General features: G+C 35.7%; 2 protein-coding genes across 3 annotated transcripts in view; one reads left to right on the top strand and one right to left on the bottom strand.

Annotated features, from left to right (window-relative positions):
* The window catches only part of LOC110019155 (phospholipase D beta 1-like), a gene marked incomplete at its 5' end in the record, with an annotated part of 58,953 nt that extends 42,737 nt beyond the window's left edge, over nt 1-16,216 (top strand). Inside the window, 4 exon segments of one of the 2 annotated variants that reach the window (XM_020716736.1) lie at nt 1,243-1,416; nt 14,330-14,527; nt 15,643-15,943; nt 15,974-16,216. In XM_020716736.1, the coding sequence (XP_020572395.1) occupies nt 1,243-1,416; nt 14,330-14,527; nt 15,643-15,936 (666 nt within the window). In that variant the 3' untranslated portion in view covers nt 15,937-15,943; nt 15,974-16,216. 2 annotated transcript variants of the gene reach the window in all.
* A 2,563-nt stretch (nt 16,217-18,779) lies between these two features.
* Nucleotides 18,780-19,889, bottom strand: LOC110019173 (transcription factor PCF2-like). Its single transcript, XM_020716752.1, has one exon. The coding sequence runs from the start codon at nt 19,809-19,811 to the stop codon at nt 18,906-18,908; it is 906 nt and encodes a 301-aa protein (XP_020572411.1). The 5' UTR covers nt 19,812-19,889; the 3' UTR covers nt 18,780-18,905.
* Between the last annotated feature and the right edge of the window lie 3,699 nt (nt 19,890-23,588).

The raw sequence follows: 23,588 nt of genomic DNA, 5'->3' as shown, positions 1-23,588 counted from the left end.
TTAACTTCAGAGATGAATGAGCCAACTTTGACTACTTTTGGAGGACTCTGTGAAGTACACTTGGCACGAAGTTCCAATTTAGTTTAGTAGTGTACCTATAAATGGTTGGACATATAGATATGATTACTCACAATTCAGGAAACCTTCTCAGGTGTGAGTTGTTTTGTGGGATAGCGCATCCAATAGTGGGATCCATGTGCTTCAGAGATGTAGTTGAAGGCCCTCTAATCCGAGGAGGTTACAACAACTCTGCCACCTTGAGCTTGACCGACCCGACACCATATAAATGAGTCAGAAGCTTCGATAGAAGAGGTCAAAGCTCCACCAACTCTTGTTGACTTATGCGGGGGCTAGGACCTAGACTGACTTTGTCTAGGTTGAGGGAGGGTTGTTCAGCCCTCGCTGGACCTAGGGTTGTCGCCCAATTGGAGTGGGGTCTACTCTTAGTTATCTAGGAATATATATTTGTTTTGTTGGTGTTTAGTGTTTAGTTTTTTTTTTGTGAGTTTTTTTGGGAGAGTCGTCGGGGTCTCTTTTCCCTTTCTAGGTTTGTATCTAGGGTTCCAAGTGTTGTTCTGGTTGTATCTTGGTCTCCACGTGGTTTGTATCTCCTACTCTTCCCCCAGTCTCTTCCACATTGATTCCTTTCTCCCTCACTGCTTTCCCCTCGCTTTGACCTTGCCGATCCCCTTTCTTCTTGTTGTCGCCGCACAAAACAGCTTGCTAGCCGCCCCTTTGCCACATCCCTGAAGGTTCAAAGCCTAACTGCCACACCTACACCCTAGATCCTCATTCTAGTGCTGTGTTGTTTTTTTGTTTCAATCTCAGATCTCCCTTATGTTGGTTGTAATTTCAGATTTTGAGTTCGGTAATAACATTTTTTTTCCTTTGGGTGTTTGATAAATTACGGCATCATGAAGTTTCATATATGAAATTGGCTCAGTGATACAATATCATTGTTACCATGATTTTTCCTATTTAGGGATTGATAAAACATCACCTTAGATTTCTTAAATGAAATACTGGATTTGATGAGTTAGCCTTGTTTAGTAGTTGAGCAATTTTAGTTGCTTCAGGGTTGGCTCTCTGTTTATTTTTATTTTTTGGGGATAGGGTCTTCTTTACTTACCATGAAGCCAGATTATTGCCATGGTTTGCAGTTATTTCCATTCATTTGAGCTTAGTACCAGATACTCAAATTGTGTATGAACGGTGTGGGCTGAATCATTTTTTCTTTCGCAGAAAAAAACAATGCAGATGATGTACGAGACTATTTATAGAGCTCTAAAGGAAGTTGGGCTTGAAGATACTTATGAACCACAAGATTATTTGAATTTTTTCTGCCTTGGCAATCGTGAGGCTGTTGATGTAAATAATTCACAAATTGAAAGTCCGGCTACTGCCAACACGCCTAGTGTGAGTGTTAATCCCTTAAATGCAGCTACTTTTTGAAACATATTCTGGTAAAATTTTAAAAATTATTGTTGCTTATTCCTGCATAAGCCTTTTTTTCTCTTGCAGATAACATCATTAGCTCTTTTTACAGTCATCTATTTTGAGGTGAACTAGCATGTTCGTATATATGCATTAAAACTATTAACGAGTATTCTATTCAAAGTGAAGTGTTTCTACTTTTGAGACAACTAAAATTATTTCAAATCACATGCATACTTTTTTTTTTTGGTTTAATAATTTAGTTAATAACATTTCTTTAATTACTTGCAGCTTATCTGTTAATCATATTTCATTAACCTTTAACTTTCTTTAATTGATGCCAAATCCAATGCAATAAGTGGTTTAGTGTAATTTGCTTGAATCAATTAATTTGCCTAAATTACCTATGTCCCATAGTCGTCCCTTTGATAATTAGTGGCTAGCATAGATAAAGTTGAAATAAAAATTGATATGAAATTAACATAATGAATTACAGATTAACATCAAATGATAACAATTCTATTAAAGCGGTCCTCAGTCTCGCAATTAAAGTTTTCAAGATTATATAGCTATAAATAATTAGATGCAAATAATGATAATAAAACAATGACCAGCTCCCAGCGAACTAATTAGCGGACAAGTTGCCATTCTGAATTATGATTAGATGGTAGCAATTCTATTTTATGGCTTATTAGTTGTAATTTATTGGTAAGTAGACATTTTTTTTTCAAAATATGCCCTATTATTAATTATATCTAATGAACTAATTATATATAGTTTGATGCCAGGGATTTTACAAGTGCAATTAATAGCTAGCTATTTCAATTATAGTTTATGATTAGATAACTAATGTAAACTATGACTCCTATAATTAGTGATTGATTAGGTATATACTCACAAGGTTTTTTCTCTCTAAAACAGTTAAATTGGGGGTTGTTGAATCCCTACTTATTTATTTTATTAAAAAGCTTAAATTATAAGTGCATGCCCAAAAGCATATTATGAGCAACGTGGCAAACTTATCAAAAGCTAAAACATAAGTGCATCCAAGTGCTTTTATGCAATTAAGACCAATGTTTAAAATTGCATGATTAAATATTAGGCATTTTTCTTTCTCTAGATAAGATAAAGACTCAAAATAAAACCATTAAATAAATTAAAAATTAAAATTATGATAAAATAATTTAAGAATAATTTTTGTAAATCTTAAGATAACTTTATAAAAAAGTCAAACATGAGTAAGTAATTTGAGATAAACAAGTAAACATAAATAGGAAATTTAAATTAAATAAGCATGTTCTCAAATAATATAGTAACTTGGGACTTCGAACTAAAAAGTTGCACTCTCTCATATCCCTCGAAACATCTTCGTTGGATTCACAATTGTAGTTGATTGCTTTTCCACCTCTCTCATTTTCAACTGTAACAACATCATCTCAATCTTTTTCATCACGTGCAATATTAATCATCTCATCTTTCATAATCAATTAATTCAATAAGAATGTTATTTAAAATAGTGGCTATATTTGTTCATTTACAAGTCATATTGCATAAAATCTTATACTAACATTTTATGTTATTTTCTTATTGATTTTTGTTACTCTTATTCCTTCATAAAAAAAAGTTTACATTAATTTTTTTCTTATATAAGTGTGATTTTTGTTGTTCTTGCTTTTTTTGTTATTGATCTAAGGTATTGAGGAGTAACAATGGCTCCAAAGAGGAGTGTGAAAGGTGAATTAGGTTATTTAGAAATTAATTGTGTGCTTTTAAAATTGTTATTGAATAAAAATAAATTATTTTGATTTAAATTTGATTCATCATAATGTCATAACAAAGAATAAACATGTGCAAAAAATAAAATGAAATAGCATGAGACAATTAAAACTATGCATGCAGAGAAAAAAAAAGGTAAAAAAGAAAGGCTAGACTCAAAAAATTTTATGTGGTTTAGTAAAAAAACTAGCCTCAAGGTCTATGTCCTCGCGTAGTCAAATCCCTGCCACTACTCTCCTTTAAAAGGGTGGAGAAGCCCAACACCGACACACTCTTCTTTCGAGTGAGTGCAGCATCAATTTACTCTAATTTATATTTTTTCATGGATAAATAATATACTTTTTCGTAGTAACAGTCTCCTTGGACCATTTGGGCTTTGGATAATTATTATTTTTTTCATCTCAACACTATAAACGACTTCAAGTAGAGGTGGTATATGGCTCTTTAAAATTTTTCTGAAGTCTGCGATGAATTGCACAATTTTAAATTATAAACAATACAAAAGAAGTTTAAAACAAAAGAAGCAAAGAAATGATCACATTGCATCATCTGAAAATGTAAAGTCTGTGATAATCTATTATGGTAGAGTCATAGCTATTACTTTAAGTACCTGAAGAAGCTTGTCCTTGATAGTATTGATGATTGAATAACGTGATTGTCTGTTTGAAAGATAGAACCCAAAGTGTAAAGTACAACATGATTCATAGGATTGATTTAGGCAGGAACAATACCCAAATAACTATAATAGGTGGTTTAGGTTTAGCATCCATGTCAACAGACCACTTTAATAACCTCCTTGTACTACTAAAAACATAATTGGGGGATTTACATACATAGCACATAAAACCGTTAATATTACATTTTTCACAGCACACTTCAATATTTATATCTTCAACAGCCCCCATTAACAGTGTCAAACAATCTCTTCGGAGCTCTCCAGAGCTCGCCGGAAAGGAAAGCAAAGGGAAGTTGAAGTTGGCGAAGGCAGTGTGTGGCGGCAGGTGGAGGGAGAAAGGGTTTTCCACTTTTCTGCGTAACACCAGATCCCACTCTCTTATGCTCTCTTCATTCTCGCTCTCAGGTACTCACCGAAAACTGTATCCTCTTAAATATTCTTCCAAAGCCATATACCTTCCTCTCACTACCCGCTCTCCCTTCTCCACACAAACCTGAGAGCTCCCCTTTCCTCATACGGCTAAAGATGTGCAACTCCTACTACCTACGAGCTCTTCCACAGCAGGTTCCCAAAAAACCCGGCCATTCCTCAATGTTCGCAGTCTCATATATTGCTGCTCTCTCAGTCTCAAATTCCTCAGACTAACGTCAAAATTAAGCTTCTCCTGCGAGCCACTACACCTCACACCGACAAGATTTTCCCTTCTGCCGATCAGTTGCAATACATCACTGCTCTCTGATTTCCTTTCGCTTCCTTCCCAACTATTTAGAAACTTCAACAGAGTTCCGGCAGCTTTGTCGGACTTCCCGCAGAAAGACTAGACGGCAAAAGTGACGGAGGGAGACGGGGAGTGCATATTTACAGTTTCATATGCTCATTCCGTAAGTAGAAGAGCTTAGTTGTAACATACGTAAAATCATATGTTTTAAGTGCTGTGCATCTAAAACCCCAAACATATTTTGTATGTCTAGAAAAGGAAGTGAGTATAATCTGACGCAGGAGCAATATTTCTCGCTCTAGTGGGAACAAACCTGATATGTCAGTTTTGGGAGATCTGAATCAGTTTAATTTAGGGTTTTCCGAACCCCATTGGGCTGGCTAGCCCTATGAGGACTTATATTTGCTTGCTTCGATTACTATTAGGGTTGATTGTAGTTTTTCTCATATATATTTTGCTTTGATGTTATGAATTCTGAGATTTTTTCTCTTGGTTTTTTCATTGGGGAGTGCTGTATCCTTGTTCTTGCAAGTGATGTAGCTGTACCTTGATACAGTGCAGGTGGTGGATCTTCTTCGACATCATTCTCCATCTTTTCTCCTTGCCGCTGGCCCCTTCCTACATCTCTACTGTCACCGACAGCTGCTGTTCTTGCTGCTCTGACCCATTTTCTCATCGAAACCTGGTTGTAATCATTCCTTTCAATTCCCAAACAGCTCTAGATCCCTCCTTTACCAACACACCATCTTCGGGAAATCCTAGATGGGTGTCATAATCTTTCTGAGGGAGAAATCTCAGGAACATATGGCTTGCTTCAATAAGACCAATAAGAAAGATCTCATTAATCTACATACATGTGCATCAATAAGACACAAAGAGCGAGCCCAGTAATTTTAAAGCAAACTCAACAGGTTTCACAAGCACTTTATCCTTACCATTGGACAACAAAATATCATCGATTTGCCTCTAAAAGAGGCAGCCACCTTGATACCAAATGAATGAATATAGGGGGATGTACTGTTAAGCCTAAGGAATGACTGAGGTTGGCTTGGAGCTTGTTGAGATAACTTATTGCCAAAAGAAATTGGGCAGTGAAGAACTCAAAGGATCTTAATTGATATATAGTTAGATTTTTGAACTCTTAAGTATCATTAGGAGGATCCATTGCATGATTTATTGAATCACACAAATCATGACAATCCATATTAATAGGAGTAGGCTTCATTACAGCACAAAAAAACAGCAAAAATTAGAAAATTGGTTTCACTAACGCACGATTCCAACACCCAGAGGCATCAGCATAAAAAAAGGTACATCATTCAACAAAAGAAAATGACACAATGAATTCATTTGCTTAATATCAAAGGGATTAATTTGATTTATAAGTAGTTCTTAGTGTGACTATCCAACTTCATCACTAGGGAAAGGTTTTGGACCCTTTTATGTGTAAGTATAGGTTAACTAACTTTGGTTTCCATAAATCAACTAATTTCATTTAGATGTCAATCAAACATGCTTTTAGACCGGCTCTTAAGTGCAATTTTGTAATTTCATATTTTTTATTGTTTGGTATAAATAGGGCTTAATAGGATTAGGGTTAGATTATGATGAGATCGCGTCTTGAATCTTAGGGTTTGAATTCGGGAGAGATCGTCTACCTCTCAATTAGTAGATGTTAGGCATAGGGATTGTGGAGAGTTGATCTACCTTTCTAATTGTAGATCATCCATTGTATCTTGTTTGTTTTCTTGGAGATTAATCAAATTAGTACTAACTTTTGGCCTCACTTATTTCTTGCAAATTGTTTGCTGATTTTGCCTCAAATTCGTATCAAATTGGTATAAAATCAATCGATCTCTGGGAAAGAAACAACAAGATCATGTACAGGTTTAGAACAGAGAAGCGAACGACAGGATATGGCATTCCTTAGTAGCAATCCAAGAAGCCAACGACGGGATCTAGAGTAGACTAGTGACCGAACCTTGCAATCTGTGAAGCTGACAACTGGATTATTGCTTTCCTATCGCGATTCGAACTAGCTTGGAGCCGACGGGATCACGATTTTACATAATTGGAAAGTAAATGATGTTCGCCTCGTACAGAGCAAAATATATGCAATTTGGGATCATAGGGCTTACAAACAATGGGATCGCATCAGACAAATGATATGATCACGTCGTACAGAGCGATACAATCGCTTGATTCGACCTAGGGAAGCAAACGAAGGGACCTCGTCGTACAGTGAACAATCCATGTGATACAACTGTGATTAGAGCTAGTTGGGAAGCCAACAAGCGTACATAGTCTGCTTTCGTGATTGAAAATTTTTTTGGGAGTAATGACAGCCAAAAATGTACATATTATAAAGGAGAAATTAGACAGAGAGTTGAGCCATAAACATTTTTCAGGCATGGAGGGGCGGTTCTCATCCATGGGGGGAGATTCATGGCTTTGGAAGAAATAATGAAGAAAATCATAGAGTTTCATGCAAACCAATCATTGCCTGCCGCGGGATCGATCGATGGCGTTGGGACAGACCCAAGCAACAACAATCTTAAGGATTTCTATGGCATTCGGGTAGTGTTGTTGCCTTAAGGAAAATCTAGAGCCATGATATGAAGCAAAGGAATCAGGAATCTACTCGAGAGGCAATACTCGGAAGGAATGACACGACATACAGACTATTGGAATAAACAGAAGCAGCCGTGATTGAGTGAAGGAGTTAGGACCTGACTCAAGTGATAGCAATTGGAAGAAATAATGCGATATCCAAACGGTTGGAGCAAACAGAAGCAGAGAAAGGATTGAGTGGAGTAGGGAGCGGATTTGAGTGCCAGCATTTGAAGGGAAAGGTACGTCATATGGAGGTTTAGAACGAGTGGCGGCAGGCGGAACAGGGCATCATGTGATTCGGCATTGAAGAAGATTTCTTCAAAGAATTTTGGCCTATTGGGTGGGACACCGGTGGAGGACTGCATCCAACTGCGCTGGTGCCTTTTGTTGTGGCAGCCTTATGGATGGAAGGCAATTCAAGATTAATGATGTGACCGAGACAAGTGAAGAGCAGGGGAGTTTGCATGGGACTGATTTTGACACTGCAAAGTTTTCAGGAGGGAGACAAGATGGTTGTGCTTCACATGACCCTCGTTTGTGGAAAACCTAGAGGTTAGCAGATCCATCAAAGGCGATGGCTATATTGGAGTGGCCGTTGAAGATTTTCTAAGTCTTACAGTATACTACAGAAAGTTCGTGAAAGGTTGTAATTCGTTAGTGTGGTTGTTGATAGAGAAGTTGAAGGAAAACTTTAAGTGGGCAAAAGTGGTGACCTGGTCTTTTGAGAAGTTAAAGAAGGCCATGATGACTATACTAGTGCTGGTGCTCCTTGATTTCAACCAATCTTTCATTTTTGAGATGGATGCTTCAGGCTAGGGATTAAGCTTAGTTTTCAGGCAGTGTTAACGATCTATTACTTATTTCAATCAAGTGTTGATGGCGTAAGCTAGACTCAAGTTAGTTTATGAGTGGGAGCTACACGACTTGATCCAGCAGTAGTTTTTTTTTTTTTCACCTTGAGAATCAAGTCTTTTTGAGATGAGAGTAATGCTAAGCTGGCGCCTAAAGGCAATTTAGTTATTTTATATATATTATTATTTGGCATAATTAAAGCTTAATAAATTTAGGGTTAGATTATGATGAGATTATTGTATTGAAACTCAGGGTTAGGATTTGGAAGAGATCGCCTACCTGCTAGGTCTAGCGATTGTGGATAGTCGATGTACCTCTCAAATTATGGATCACCAATTGTATCTTGTTTGTTTGCTTGAAGATTAATCAAATTAGGACTAATTTGGATTTTCACACTTATTCAATTTGTTTGCTGATTTTGGCTATGATTAGTATCACATGCCTAATTATTATCAAATTGCATTAGGTTAATGATAGTGTGTAGTAAGTTGGCAATTAATGCTTAGTCCCTAATTTATTTTGAGAAACTTAAGTTCAAGTTGCTATCTCTTTGGGTGACATAGAGCAATGCTACAGGAAGTACTATTAATCACTTCCCTTTCCCGTACTAGTTATGATAGGTATGTATAGGGGCACGCTAAGTAGTTCAGCAGCTAATGAAATTTCTACTAGAAACTAATCAACTGTGATTTTAATTAATTTTAATTTTAAAAAATGCAACTAATGTTTAATTAATCATGATTTTCCTGCAACTAGTTATAATTAATTACTAATAAATATGATTAGTGGCTAAAATATTGCAATCTTGCGATTAGAAACTGATGATTAGATAATTAACTCTACTTTGTTGGCAATTCTGATGTATTTCAAATTTCTCAAGCGAAACTGTTGCAATATTTGTTAACCTTGTGAGCTTGCCAAGCTGCTTGGAGTTTTTGAGCAACATAGATTGCGATAAGAAACTGATTAGATAATTTACTTTACTTTTTTCAGCCATAAGACATTTCAATTTTCTTGAATAAGGTGTTGCAATATTTGTAAACCTCATTGATTTGGTTCTAGGGCTCCTAGAAGGTGTGAAAGAACACAAGAAAGTGGTAGGTATGTTGTTGGATAGATAAGCGGAGTGGGAGGAATAATGTCGGTTGAAATCCAGCCTGAACGGTGGGATGACAGCGAATTGGAAGCAGAAAACGGCTATTTATTGTTGTCAAACGGCAGAAGGCAGCAAATGGATGACGAAAGAAGCCTCCAAATGTTCGAGAGAAATCACTACTTTGATCCTATTAAGCTATACACACATCCTGAAAGAAATCTAAAGATACAACACCCCAATAAGGAAAACATCTCCAAATATTATAAATAAAATCAAAAGTCGCTCAAAATAGAAAATAAAAAGATAGACGTAAGTCCCTCATAGAAAAAAGCTTATTAGAAATTGGAAATTAGAAAAAAAAAATAGAAAAGGAAAACACTATGTTGGAATTTATTCAGGATTTCATAATGTGTGGGAGGTCAGTCGCGATCACAAACGGTTCCGCGATCTTCCGGATCGTTTTTGCGTGGTTTCAATGTCTGCTTCATTCTCCTCGATTAGGAGAGTATTTGCCTTATTCTTTGGCGGTTTCTGGAGCGAATCTACCCCCATCATAATAAAGTTTTCATCTTGTTGTGTCTGTTGCAGTCTCACTATAAAATCAATGTTCACGTCCACTCAAGTTAACTTTGAATCCTTTCAATGTATGTCCTATAGAATAAATGTTCATTTTTTTTTTTGCCATAAGCAAGTTGGAACTGCACATAAACAGGTATTTTTACGAACCAAATCTCGAGTCATTAGATCTATAATCCACATCTTCCACTCATACTCTGCTGGGCTTATCGGATAAACAAGTTTATTTAGAGGAATCGACTATGGAATGAAGTCTATGATAGGCTGGACCTGTTTCATTGATAACCATTGATATCTGGTATTTCCTTCAACAGGGTTTATCCCTATCCAAGTGTTGGCTTCTCAGATTCACTATTTTTTAGGACAATCAATGTTAAGCTCGTTGTGTATTGGGCTTAATTTGAATCACTAACATCTCTCTTGTTGGTTGTAGATTGAAACTCTTCTTTGATGTCTTCCTTTCACTCCCGTGTCACTGTTTATTTTTTCATTTGTTTTTTGCTCAGTGAATGAGGTCACCCTCCTATTTGGGTAATCAATGTAACTTTCCCAAAATTGTGTTGCATGAAGCACTTATGGGTTGTGATAGAGTTGGGAGTGCTGGTGCTAGTAGGCTCCACCTTTTTTCCATTCTGGATTTATTCTTCTTGGGAGGGATTGGTTTCAATGCTCCACCGAGTGTACTCTTGTTGCCTAATTCTAGGGTTGAATTATATTTAGAATCCAATGTAGACCTCCATAACATAAGTAGACCTCCATAATTCAAGTTTTTTCTGGGCTTTTTCTCTCGTCTTATCCACGAGAAGGATATCATCAGCAAAAAGCATACATCAAGGTACATTCTCCTGTAAATGTCCAATAAGACAATTCTTAACTAAAGCAAAAAGATATGGGCTTAAAGCCAATCCCTGATGTAATTCAATAGAAATAGGAAAATATTTGGTCAATCCTCCTTCAGTTCGAACACTAGTAACAAATCTAGTATACATATCTTTAATGACTTGAATATAAGTCATATCAACACCTTTCTTTTCAAGAATGCTCCAAAGAACATCTCTTGGAACCTTATCGTAAGCTTTTTATAAATCAATAAAAATCAAATGTAGATCATCCTTATTATCTCTAAACTTCTCCATCAAACCTCTCAATAAATGTATAGCTTCTATGGTAGACCTGCCCGACAAAAAACTAAATTGATTATGAGAAATCTTTGTAATACGTCTTAACCTATGTTCAATTACCCTCTCCCATAATATTAAAGTATGACACATTAACTTAATTCTTCTATAATTGCACACTCTTGTGCTTCCCCTTTATTCTTAAAAATGAGGACCAAAATACTCTTCCTCCACTCCTCAAGCTTCTTTTTAGCTTTTAAAATAATATTAAAGAGTTTAGTAAGTCAAGAAACTCTCAAATCTCCTAAATATTTCCACACTTCAATTGGGATACATCAGGTCCTACAGACTTTCTACCCTTTGTTTTCTTTAAAACCTCCTCAACTTTCTTTTTACTAATGCGACGGTAAAAATGAAATGTTTTATTATTATTAACGATATGAAGATCACTAAGGTAGATCGTAATTTAAAAAATTTCATTAAAAAGTTTATCAAAATAACTCACCCACCTATGTTGAATTTCATTTTCTGTTTAAAGCACATTCTGATTTTCATCTCTAATACACTTTATTTGGGTTAAATCTTTACTTTTCTTTTCTCTTAGTTTGGCTAGTTTATACATATATTTTTTCACCCTCCTTAGTATCTAATTTATCATAAAAATCACTAAAAGTAGAATTTTTAGCGTCACAGATTTTCTTTTACACTCCCTGCAAGCCGTTTGATATTTTCCCCAGTTTTCTAAGCTTTTACATATAAACTAATTTTTATAGCATAAATTTTTATATTTTATCTTTTTTTGCATATTATTATTTCACCACCATCTATTTTTATTTATAGAAACTTTTTATTTTTGATTATTCTCAACTACAACTTTTGCTACTTGTTTATTAGTATTTGTTATTCATCCCACATAACATTTGTTTCTTCATAAACATCTCAAATTTTGAGATTTTGAATTTTACTCATAAAAATAATTTTTTTTGTCTTTTAGGTTTCTCCATCTAATTTTATGTGATGAATCCTAACTTTTTTTTTATTTTACAACTCATCTTAAAATCTAAAACTAATAATCGATGTTGGGTACTTAAATCCTCACTTGGAATAATCTTGCAATCTTTAGAATCTCGACGGTCTCTTCTTCTCATAAGAAAATAATTAATTTATGTTTTATTACATTCATTTTTATAAGTAATCAGAAGCTCATCTCTTTTCTTGAATAAGATATTAGTAATAATAAATTCATATGCTAAAGCAAAATCTAAAATGACTCTACCTTCTTCATTCGTCACTTTAAAACCGTAGCCACCATGAATATTTTTTGAAATCTTCTACCACTCTATCGATAGGGCTGCCAAAAAAACTCGTTTGCGAACTGATCGTGTTCAGATTGTTAAGTAGCTCGTGTTTGGCTTGTTCGTTAAGTAAACTAGTCGAACTCGAACAAGTTTTTAAAGTTTGATTTATAAATGAGTCGAACACGAACAGCTCTTTGTTCGCTAGATATATATATATATATATATAATGTAATTATTTATATAATAATATAACATATATTATTTATATAATAATATATTATATATATTTATATTTAAGTTTACATCGTAACAGCTCGTGCGGTAATGTGGTTATATGTCTTTTTTTGCATACATTTGGTTCAGGTTCGAATCCAACACTATACATCTATTTTTTTCAATTTAATTTTAACGAGTCAATTTCGAGCCGAACACGAACACGAATATTTAAATCGAGTCGAACATGAACACACTGTTCATGAACCGATTTCGAACGAGTCGAACACGAGCCAAGCCTGAGTTCACTCAAGTTCGGCTCGTTTACAGTCCTATCTACCGACATGTTCATTTAAATCTCCTCCAATAAAATTTTTTTCTTCAAGTGATATCATTTGTATTAAGTCTTCTAAGTCATTCGAAAATTTAACTTTAGTTCCTATATCTAGACCTACTTGAGGGGCATAAGCACTTGTAAAATTAAAAATCTTAGTATCAATAATCTATTTAGCCCTCATAGAAAAATATTAATTAGAAATAGGAAATCAGAAAAAAAAAACGGAGAAGTAAAAAAATATGTTGGAATTTATCTCGGATTTCATAATGTGTGGGAGGTCTGCTGTGATCGCGGGTGGTTCTGCGGTCTTGCAGTTCTGCGGTCTTGCAGTTCTGCGATCTTGCGGATCACGATCAGGTGGTTTCAGCTTCTGCGTTACTTGTGATTTAGTCCAAGGTGATTGGAGTTATTGGGCGAGGAACTTGCCTGGACTTGCACAGAACTTCGAAGTCTAGTCATGTTTAAAATTTATATAAAGAATTCAATTTATTTATAATTTACAAAAATGCTCATTATACTCATAAAATCCTATCTGCTTTGAACTGCTAGCTATACTTTATTAACTCGGTTATCACTTTCTTTGAAGCATAATTATGTGAAATTACATAATTTTATAATTATTTCGCGTTTCATTTGAAATAAAACTTAATTTTGTATTTAAAAGCATTCAATTATTTGCTTATAACTTTCCAGCAACTAAAAACTAATAAGTTGAAATTGAGGTAATTCAAAGGTTATATTTAGGTTTAATTTTAATTTTACGTTAACTTCTTAGGTGGCTAAATAGATATATAGTTGGTTCAAAAGGTGCCAATATCGGTTATATCAATCTCGTATATTGCTAACAATTTTACCATTTTAAAATATATTATTTTTAAAATTGCCTTTTCTCTAGTCTATCAGCTCCATTAGTTATATTGCAAGTTTCTTTTTTCTTCTTATCTGAAGTTCCAGTTGTTTTCAGCTTATATAAGCTATAAACTAGTTTTTTTGTATTATTTTTCAAGTTAATTCTATAACTTCTAACAAGTTGCTAATCCTCCTTGTTTGTTCGGACGGGCACTAAGCAAAAGCAATTTATTGTGTAACCGAGCAAGGTTGTATTATTTTATTTAGCTTACAAGAAATGGCTCAACTTAATGAAGTCCAATCTTTTCTAAATTAGAAGATTTACATACATACCACTAAGTTCCTATGTATTTACATATCTAACGCTTAAAATTTAATATATACATACATACCATTTTAGCTATGTATGAAGGGATGTATTTCACTTTTTAGAAGTTAAAATGGTGACATTTTTTGTGTGATGTGAAATTTTTTTGTGGCATAAATATAAAAAATTAAGTTTAGGTGTTAGATATCTAAATACATAGGAATTGTTGGCATGTATGTAAATGCATCGTCTTTTGCCACAAAATGCTTAAATAGCATTTGAGTGAAATTGTGTTAAATCTTGTTAAGTGGTATTGTTGTTGGGGTGAGGGTGAATGCTTAACTAGTCACGTAATTTCATGACTTTGTTCAGAGAAAGGTGGATTGGTGCAATTTATAGCATAAAGTAAGAAATAAGAGAAAAGTATTAGTCCCTTAACAAATATACATCTTTGATATTTCACCAGGCACTTGCCAAGAAGAATAGACGGTTCATGATCTATGTACACTCCAAAGGCATGATCGTCGATGATGAGTATGTGATTATTGGCTCGGCAAACATTAATCAGAGGTCTCTAGAAGGTACTAGAGATACTGAAATTGCAATGGGTGCTTATCAACCCCAACATACTTGGGCAAGAAAGGCCTCTGAACCAACTGGTCAGGTAATATTAACAACTCTATGCTGCAAAGAGCTTTTACATTAATATTTGGAGGTATTATTCTGCTGCAAAGGTTTATCATTCAAAATTGGATCTTGTCTAAGATGTAAATCATTTTTGCTCTATTTTGCTAAAGCAATAAAATTTTGAATAGAAGGGACATTTACATGCAAGCCACCCAATTCTTATATATTTACATATCTAACAGCTAAACTTTACTTTTTACATTTATATCACCCTAATCTTTCATATCACATCAAAATAAAATATACGACTAGCCAAATCTTTCATATCACATTAAAAATACTCTATTTTGACTTGTAAAATGTGAAATATATCATGTGTATTTATGACATGTATGTAAAAAAATAAAGTTTAGCTGTTAGACCTGTAAATACATTGGAACTGAGTGGTATGTTTGTAAATCTTCCTAAAAGGCTAATCACAGTTTCAAATTCAAAATTCAGCTAAAACTTATGTGAATTTAATTGCATTTCGACCTACTTTGCATCTGAATGCAACACACTGAAGAGGAGGTAATCTTTAAATCGAGTTCTTTTCTTTCATTTTGGTTGTATTCCAATGTCTGAACTTTGATAATGAAAGGAAAAGGATTTGGAATTCTGAAATAATTGCTGTAGGCTCTTGATCAAAAGCCAGAGACAGCCTGAGATTCTTCAATCATCATTTATCCAGTTCCAAAAGTTCTTTATGTTTCAATTGCTGTCATATTAGTATCCGAAGGACGGAAGTCTTTGCTTCAGCTGTCGGTTTATTTGTTTCTTTTTAAGATTTATGTTTGTTTTTTTATTTGTTTATTGAGTGTGTGATGTGCTTACTAAATTAGGAGTATATATATAGTATTCTGTAAGGGTCATATCTATAGTGGAGGGATTGTAAATGAATAAAATAATAATACATTGTTTGCATATGCTACTAGCTTACCGCTCCCTCTGGGCATGACCTGTTACATGTTATTACGTGTGAATAATAACATTGTCTATAGGCCCGAGTCTGTAATTTTTAGATTTCCCCTTTGTAATTTTTAAAGTCTAGGTAGTCATGATACTCGATTTTCGTTCCAGTAAAATGATTAAACTTATCTCCACCTTGGGCAGATTTATGGGTATAGGATGTCTTTATGGGCGGAGCACACCGGAACCCTAGAGGAGTGCTTCACCAGGCCGGAGACTCTCGAATGCACGAGACGCATCCGCTCAATTGGCCTGATGAATTGGAGACAATTTGTGGCCGAGGAGATAACTGAAATGAACGGCCATCTCCTAAAGTATCCCGTAGATGTTGATAGAAAGGGCAAGGTCAAGCCCCTTCGTGGATGTGAAACATTCCCCGATGTTGGCGGAAACATTTGTGGATCCTTCCTTGCAATTCAAGAAAATCTTACAATTTGATCAAGGGACTGTATAACAAGTTTGATGGAGATAATGGGTAGGAAATGTAATTTATCCATTCTTTTCCCAAGTAATGTGGCCACATGGGATGTAAATTTTGTTTTTGGGAATTGTTTGTGGATTTACAATATACGAATAATGGTGGTATGTAAATGCATGTGAGGTGGTGAGTTTGTTATAGCATCAGTTACATTTGTAAAGGAGGTTCAATATATTGCTGAATATTTTTTTGTCGATGTAGTTTTTGTTATGATGGGAGTAATAGCAAATTTTTTTCAAAGCTGCATGAGTTGTGCATTGTGTTTGTTTGTCTGAATTTTTTTTTTCCTTGGGAAATTGACTGTTGGAAGTAAATTATAGACGAAAATGTTGATTTTTAATGAGCTGGTGGGCATCTGCTTATTTATTCATTTTGTTGGTCAATTTTCACACTTTTTTTCTAGCAATGCTGTGCAACCTTTCAGGGAATTTGATTAGTAATATTCTTTGTGCTATATTTGTTCTTAATTAATCTCAAATTTGGCATTCATATATATTTTTTTATAAGATGATGATTATATATATATATATATATTTTGAAGTGGATTAAAGGTGTTTAAATGTCATCTCAGAATCAATTATGTTAATGATTAGCCACTCAACCATTTACTTAATTTCCTATATTTTGTTCTTTAAGAAATTTCATAGATTCCTAAATTGATGTTATTTAAAAATATTTGTCACTAACCTCGAATGTCTTTAAAACCATTTTAGTCGATTGGGCCAACTAAATGTTCCTAAATTTTTATCCTTTGATAATAACTTTAAGGTATTTCATTAAACAATCATTAAAAATTACATCATTTGAGTTATACTAAATTCCCTTCTAATTTATTTTATCTTGAATTTTACAACCTCAAGCTTCTTTTCATCATGGTTTTTTTTTTTTTAATTTTTATTTTCTTTTTTTTTCTCTTTCTTTGTCTTTTTTTCCTAAAAATTACTACATCTGATTGGCAACATTTTTTTTCACTACTTTTAACTATTATGAAGGGTAGTGCTCCTTCAGCTTCACTCAATAGCTAGGGAGATGCCCGCTTGGAGCTAATCAGAAAGCCCCTTGATGTGTTCTTTAGGGACTACCATCTTGACCATCTCCACTTTCAACTCCATCTCCAAGGCCCTAATGGTTTTACTTAATTTCCTATATTTTGTTCTTTAAGAAATTCCATAGATTCTTAAATTGATATTATTTGAAAATATCTGTCACTAACCTCGAATATCTTTAAAATCATTTTTGTGGATTTAGCCAACTAAATGTTCCTAAATTTTTATCCTTTGATGATAACTTTAAGGTATTTCATTAAGGAATCATTAAAAATTATATCATTTAAGTTCTACTAAATTCCCTTCTAATTTATTTTATCTTGAATTTTACAACCTCAAACTTCTTCTCATCAGGATCTTTTTTTTTATTGTTTTTTTTTCTTTTTCTCTTTCTTTTTTTTCTTTTTCTCCTAAAAGTTAATACATCTGGTTGGCAATATTTTTTTTCTCTACTTTTAACTATTATGTAGGGTAGTGCTCCTTCAGCTTCACTTTATCAATCACTCAATGGCTAGGGAAATGCCAACTTGGAGCTAATCAGAAAGCCCCTGGATGTGTTCTTTAGGGACTACCATCTTAACCATCTCCACTTTCAACTCCATCTCCAAGACCCTAATGGTCTCATCTCGCTTTGCCCCCTCTTGTTTCCACATCTCATGGGAGAGCTTAATGTTACTCCCAAATGAGCTCTTAGGGGTGGTGGGCAGCCCATAACTTAAATACTGCTTTTCGATCCTACACATAGCCAATGTGGGAATTTTTGTCTGTGACATTTTCCTCCATTCAATCACGTGACGCCCTTGTCACGAGTCTCCTCGTCACGGATCGGCTCCACCGAGGGTCCCATTGGACCATGGAGAGTCCACACACCTGACATATAGTAATTGGCTCTGATACCACTTGTCACCTCCTAAAAGAGCTCTTTTGGGGGTGATGGACAGCCCAGAACTTAAATACTGTTTTTCAGCCATATATCTAGACGATGTGAAACTTTTTATCTATGACATTAAGCTGTCATTTGGCCTTGATGATATTAGCTCCACATCCAACTTCTTGGTGACGGCCTAAGAAACTCCCTTCACCACCAGGGCCTATTTGTCCTCTAAGTGACGTAAAGCCTTATTTTGATGGTGAGAGGCCAACCATGCCATGATATAGAAATGGTTTGCGAGTTGGCTCCTATCGGGCTTTAATTGCTTGAGTCGAAGGTATAAGATCTAATCTCCTCTGCTAGATAGGGAGGGTAGTCAAATTATTATAAATTTAATAAAAATAAAAAAAATATGGGCTGAGAGCTTATGCTGATCTTTGATATTTGAGTGACAGTTTGAAAAATAGATGAAAGAGAGTGTATTTGCTTTGAAATTAGCAATGAACAAAATAAACTTTTTTTTATATTTTTTTTTCCCGTCTGCAGATGTATAAATAAATGATAAACTATATAGAGGGGGAAAGGATATTCTTCCTCCACGTCCCACTCACATCTCACCAGATAAATTGTAAGCGGGCCCCGCCATTAACCACCCGTACCGTGGCCCCGGCCTCGTGAGCCGCAAAAGCGGACCCCACCTACACCACTCCCCCACCTCCCCCCCCCCGCCTAGCCCTGCCCACCCTCACATGACGGGCCAGCACCATGGCCCACTCCAACGGACCACACGCTCAGGCCCATTAAATGCTCGGCGTGTCTCAAGTCCACAACCGCATCTTAACCGGCCGCACGTGCCAATCAGCTGCCCACTAATTTAGACGATTTTAATTAATTACTCTAACTCAAATTAGCATCAACGATTAAAACAGACATAACGAAGGATTAAGGTTACAAGTAACAACATTTTGAGATACTTCTGAATCCAAAAAAAAACTAAAAAACTTAATTTCTCTCAGTCCGTCTCAGACAAAGGTTTCACCTTTCCCCTCTGCTCCTCGAACTCGTCCGCATCCACCGATTCCTTCATCAACTCCAGCTCCTCCTTCCCCCCCACCGCTTCCGAAATCGCCGCACCGGCGGCGGCTAAAACAGGCCTCGCTGCTGCGAAATTCACTCCGGTGGCGGATAACCCAATTGGAAAAGTCAATATATGCCCCTGGCTCGAAGTCGCCGCCGAAGAAGGAAACATCTCCCAGCCCGCCGCCGGTGAAATTGCGGCGGCGCCGCTCACCGTCGTCCACATCGGCACCACCCTAGACGCTGCTACGGGGGCCAGCCCCGCTGAAATCGATATCGCCCCACCTGAAGGGATAACCAGGTCGGCCCCCTGGAAGTAACCGATAACTCCTCCTCCCGCAACTGCACGGGTGGGCTGAAGCTTTCTTCTCCTTTTAGTAACGTCGGCTGCGGAAGTTACGGATGGGGCCGGGTTGGATGCTTGCGTGGGGATTTTGAGAGTTCCGTTGACATTGGTTGCGATTGCCGGAACGGTTCCTGTACCCGTAGCGGCGATGATGGCCGGCTCAGCGTGCTGTAAGAGCCACCGGATGGTATCTCCGTCGGATTTGTGGCCGAGTTCACGGGTGAGCTGGAAGATCCTGGCGGCGCAGGTAGCCGGAATCCGGATCCTCCTTCCCCTGCCTTCCACCTTGGTGTGCCGGTCTTTGGTCCGGCGAAGAGGGTGGGGGATGATCGGAAGGGGAGCAATGGTGTCTAGGGACTCTGGTTTCGGCATTATTAGCCGATTTCGAATAGAGGAAGAGGAGGAAAAGGCTGCGGCTTGGCCGCCGGCGGTGGTTTCTCCGGGGTCGGCGATCCATGTGGGGGCATCTTCCTTGTTGGGGGTCTGGAAGTCCATCTCAAAGGCGAGCTTCCTGCTCGCCTCTGCTAAAAAGCTCCTGCCTTTCTACTTTCAGATAAAAATATGGGCCCTGTGGGGCACGGGGAAGAAGGAAGGAAAGCACGTAGCTGAGCCACGGGTGGAGCCATGGGGCTTGTAGATTTGACGGTTTTATTTCCAATGAAGATTGACCGTGAATCACAAATTTACATACATACCCAGTAAATTGCTAAGTAATTACATATCTAAACTTCAAAATTTACATTTATGCCAGCTTATTTATTCATGAAGAGGTGTATTTCGCTTTTATTTATTTATTTAGTTAAAATAGGGATATTAGATGGATAATTTGGTTGGTATAAATGTAAATGCTAAAGTTTAGGTGTTAGATGTGTAAATACATAGGAATTGGGGTGGTTTGGATGTAAATGGCCCCTTGAAATATCGCTCCATGACCTTGGCATGGTTTCTAGAAGAAACTCATGTTAATTAATAGTGCAATATTACGGGTGCCAAAATAATATATACAAAATAATAATAATAGTAATTTGAACTTTGAAAGAAATTTTTTTGATTGGTATATTCACGAGGTGTAGTTTCAACATAACTTTTTTATATTTATATGTATTATAAACTTATGAATGGATTGGAAAAACATGAATCTCAATGCAAGGGTAAGCAAAACGACAGATAAGGTTGGTCCCGAACGTAGAGTGAGCCAAGATCAGTCATCGGGACTAAGTTGGGTTACTCACGAAATTGATGCCCGAGTTAGGAGATCGGCTTAGAATCCCGAATTGTCTAATAAAATGACGAACCAACTAAATTAAAGCGAAGACCAGTTGGATGAAGAACTATATACCACTTAGTTGGGGAAGAAGGTGAATCTGGGTTTACAAGAAATCATAAATAAGGTCGACCAGGAAGCTCTCATATCACCCGCTTGCGATTTGGGAGACGAACAAACAAAGGCGAGTCAGCAAGTAAGGGGTTGTCTCCGTCAGCAAATATTTATTTAAAATATTGTTCCTCATTCTAATTGAATGAACTGATCTGCGATTCAGTTTTAAAATGATGAATAAATCATAACTTAAATTCATGATTTTAAAAGCATAAAAAAAGAGTGTCATTTATGAGCATACCACCTAATTCCGTTACACTTATATATCTACGCCCTAAATTTTATTTTTTACATTTATACCATTCAAATCTTTTATATTACAAAAAAAAATTTTACCGCTCTAATTTTTGAAAAATTAAATATATAATGTATATATATATATATATATATATATATATATATATGTGAAAAATATGATTTTAAGTATTAGATATGTAAATAAATAGGTATTGAGTGATTTGTATGTAAATCTTTAAATTTTTTTTTTTTTAAATCACGTTTTTTTTTTCTCTATTCAGTAGCTCGCACATCCTTTCAGTAAATGTGAACCTCATGGGATAATGGCAAACATGTAAATGTTTAAAAGGTGAATATTAAGGAAATGGATAAGAAATATTTTTTATATTCGATGCAATAATTTATTTAAAAACATATTATTATGTGAAATATGATCAAATATGATAATATTTTATTTTTGTAATAGGGTTATATGCTTTTTTAAGTTTTTTTTTTTTTCCAAAAGAAATGGTCGAAAGCTATTATACGAGCCCTGGTCATCCCGAATGCGCCTAATTATTCGAGTACCTCACCGTCCACGGGGGAATCAAACACTAGACCAGAGGGGACTTATAACGGACGAACCGATGCTCTACCAATTGAGCTAGGTACGTGATAGCATACTTTTCTAAGTTATTGTCACCATTATGTGTAGGCTATTAAAATTGCAGAAATTGATTTGAGATAACCGAAATAAAATTTTCAACATAAGCACAAAAAATTAAAATTCATAAAAAATAAAAAAAATTAATGTGAAAGAAATGGAGAATAGAAAAAAATCACATAGTCACACAACACCAAGAACTTTACTTTGATGGAAATCGTACAAATCACACCACACTCAAGTCTCTCCACGTTTGGAACACTCCAGGACACTTCTCTCTTCTCACTTGCACAAGAAAATACAAAATAAAACTTCTTTGTATCAGTAAAACTAAAACTGTAAGTGAAGAACTTACTAAAGTTGGTTGCTGACTTCGGGGCGACAAGATGGTGGCATCGCAATCCTCTAAAGGGGCGTTGGGATGCTACAGTGTCATGCTCTTGGGGTCTTAACCTGAATTGAACTTGAAGATACTATCTTTTAGAAGTTAGGACACTACCGGCTCAACATTAGGGTGTTGTTGGAATGTCCTTGAGTCCCATTTGCTCTTGCACGCCCCAAAACAACTCACCGTTAAGATTGATCGGCAAAATTGAGTAATCTAAGCGAATAATTTATTAACACAATCAAACTTCACATAATAACATTTGCAATCTCTGATCGCGACGTTGGTGTAGCACTCAATCTTCATGAAAAATATGTTACAGATGTGGCATGAATGAAAAAACGACAATCAAATATGTTTTGATGGGGTTTAACGGGTAGATGCAACCGACAGAGAAGTGCTCCATTGAGTGATGCTTCTCTCGCATGAAAATGGGGACAAGGAGGAGGTTTCATGCCACAATATAGTACTCTTTGGTTCCCTGTGCGAGTGAAAGAGATGTATGCATTTTAAATTTTTATGTCTTTGATATAAAGTAAAATAAATATAAAATATTTTCATAAGGAATTTAGAAGAATTCAAAATTACTTTCAAGACTTACTTTTGAGAAATTTTAAATTTACTTGAATCTAATTCCGACACGGTTCACAATCTAATTAGTGAATCCTAAAATCGCGAGCATCTCTACTCCCTGCACCCTTTCTCATCCCCACAAGTGAGTCTTCATGAATCCATCCCTATTGCCTAATCAAGAGCTCATTCACTTGCCCTTAATTTTGTTTTTGTTGCCCTAGTCTTATAAAAAATTAGAATACTTATTTTTATAATTAAATTATTAATTACATAAAAATTAGATTCATTTTACAACCCATTATATCAAGTTAAGCAATCAAAACCTGTTGTATATATTTTGTGTTCATGGAGGGTATTACTTTTGTTAAGAATTATAATAGGAAATAATTTATTCCTATAAGTTATGAGGAATAAATTATTTCCTTAATATAAGGAGATATTTTTTTTCCTATTTTATATTTATTTCCTTAGATTAAGAATTATTTGGTTTCTTATTTTTGTTATTTCATATATCTCTTAATAATTAATATGAATTAATTATTGGAGATATTATATGATATATCTTTTCTTTCATATCATTTTCTTTTTATTATTTTTCTTATTGTTGAGTTCTTGTAAGGGTTATTTATACCTTCATTCATATCAATGAAATAATATGAAGCATTCCACTTTATTTCACATTATTTTGAATTTCAACATGGTATCAATGCAAGGTTTCATACTCTAGCCACTGATCTTTCTTGAGAATTCTCGAACTCCCTTTCTGCCATCATCTGTGCAGGAAGGGAGGACACCCTCTCCTTTTCTCATCTCGGTATTTGAAACAACGTTTTTTCTCTCTCTGCAAGCTTTGTTTGCTGACCGACCCTTCCTGAACCGAGAGCTTCGACTCTGCTGGCATTCAGAAAATCTATAGTCGGCATCCCTTCAGTCGAGACAGAACATGTTGCTTTCGTTGTGCAAGACGTCAACACGAGCCAAACAAATCGAGAAGAAGGGGGTTGTTAGCAGGGGCTACAGCCATGGTGGCACCATCGACGTCGCCACCCGCCCCAT

Source organism: Phalaenopsis equestris, unplaced genomic scaffold (assembly GCF_001263595.1).
Source record: "Phalaenopsis equestris unplaced genomic scaffold, ASM126359v1 Scaffold000053, whole genome shotgun sequence".
In the NCBI taxonomy this organism is placed as follows: Eukaryota; Viridiplantae; Streptophyta; class Magnoliopsida; order Asparagales; family Orchidaceae; genus Phalaenopsis; species Phalaenopsis equestris.
This window is presented reverse-complemented; position numbering and strand designations above follow the sequence as displayed.

Excerpts from the sequence above, each read along its gene's own strand:
- LOC110019173 (XM_020716752.1), bottom strand. The coding sequence starts at position 19,811 with ATGGACTTCCAGACCCCCAACAAGGAAGATGCCCCCACATGGATCGCC.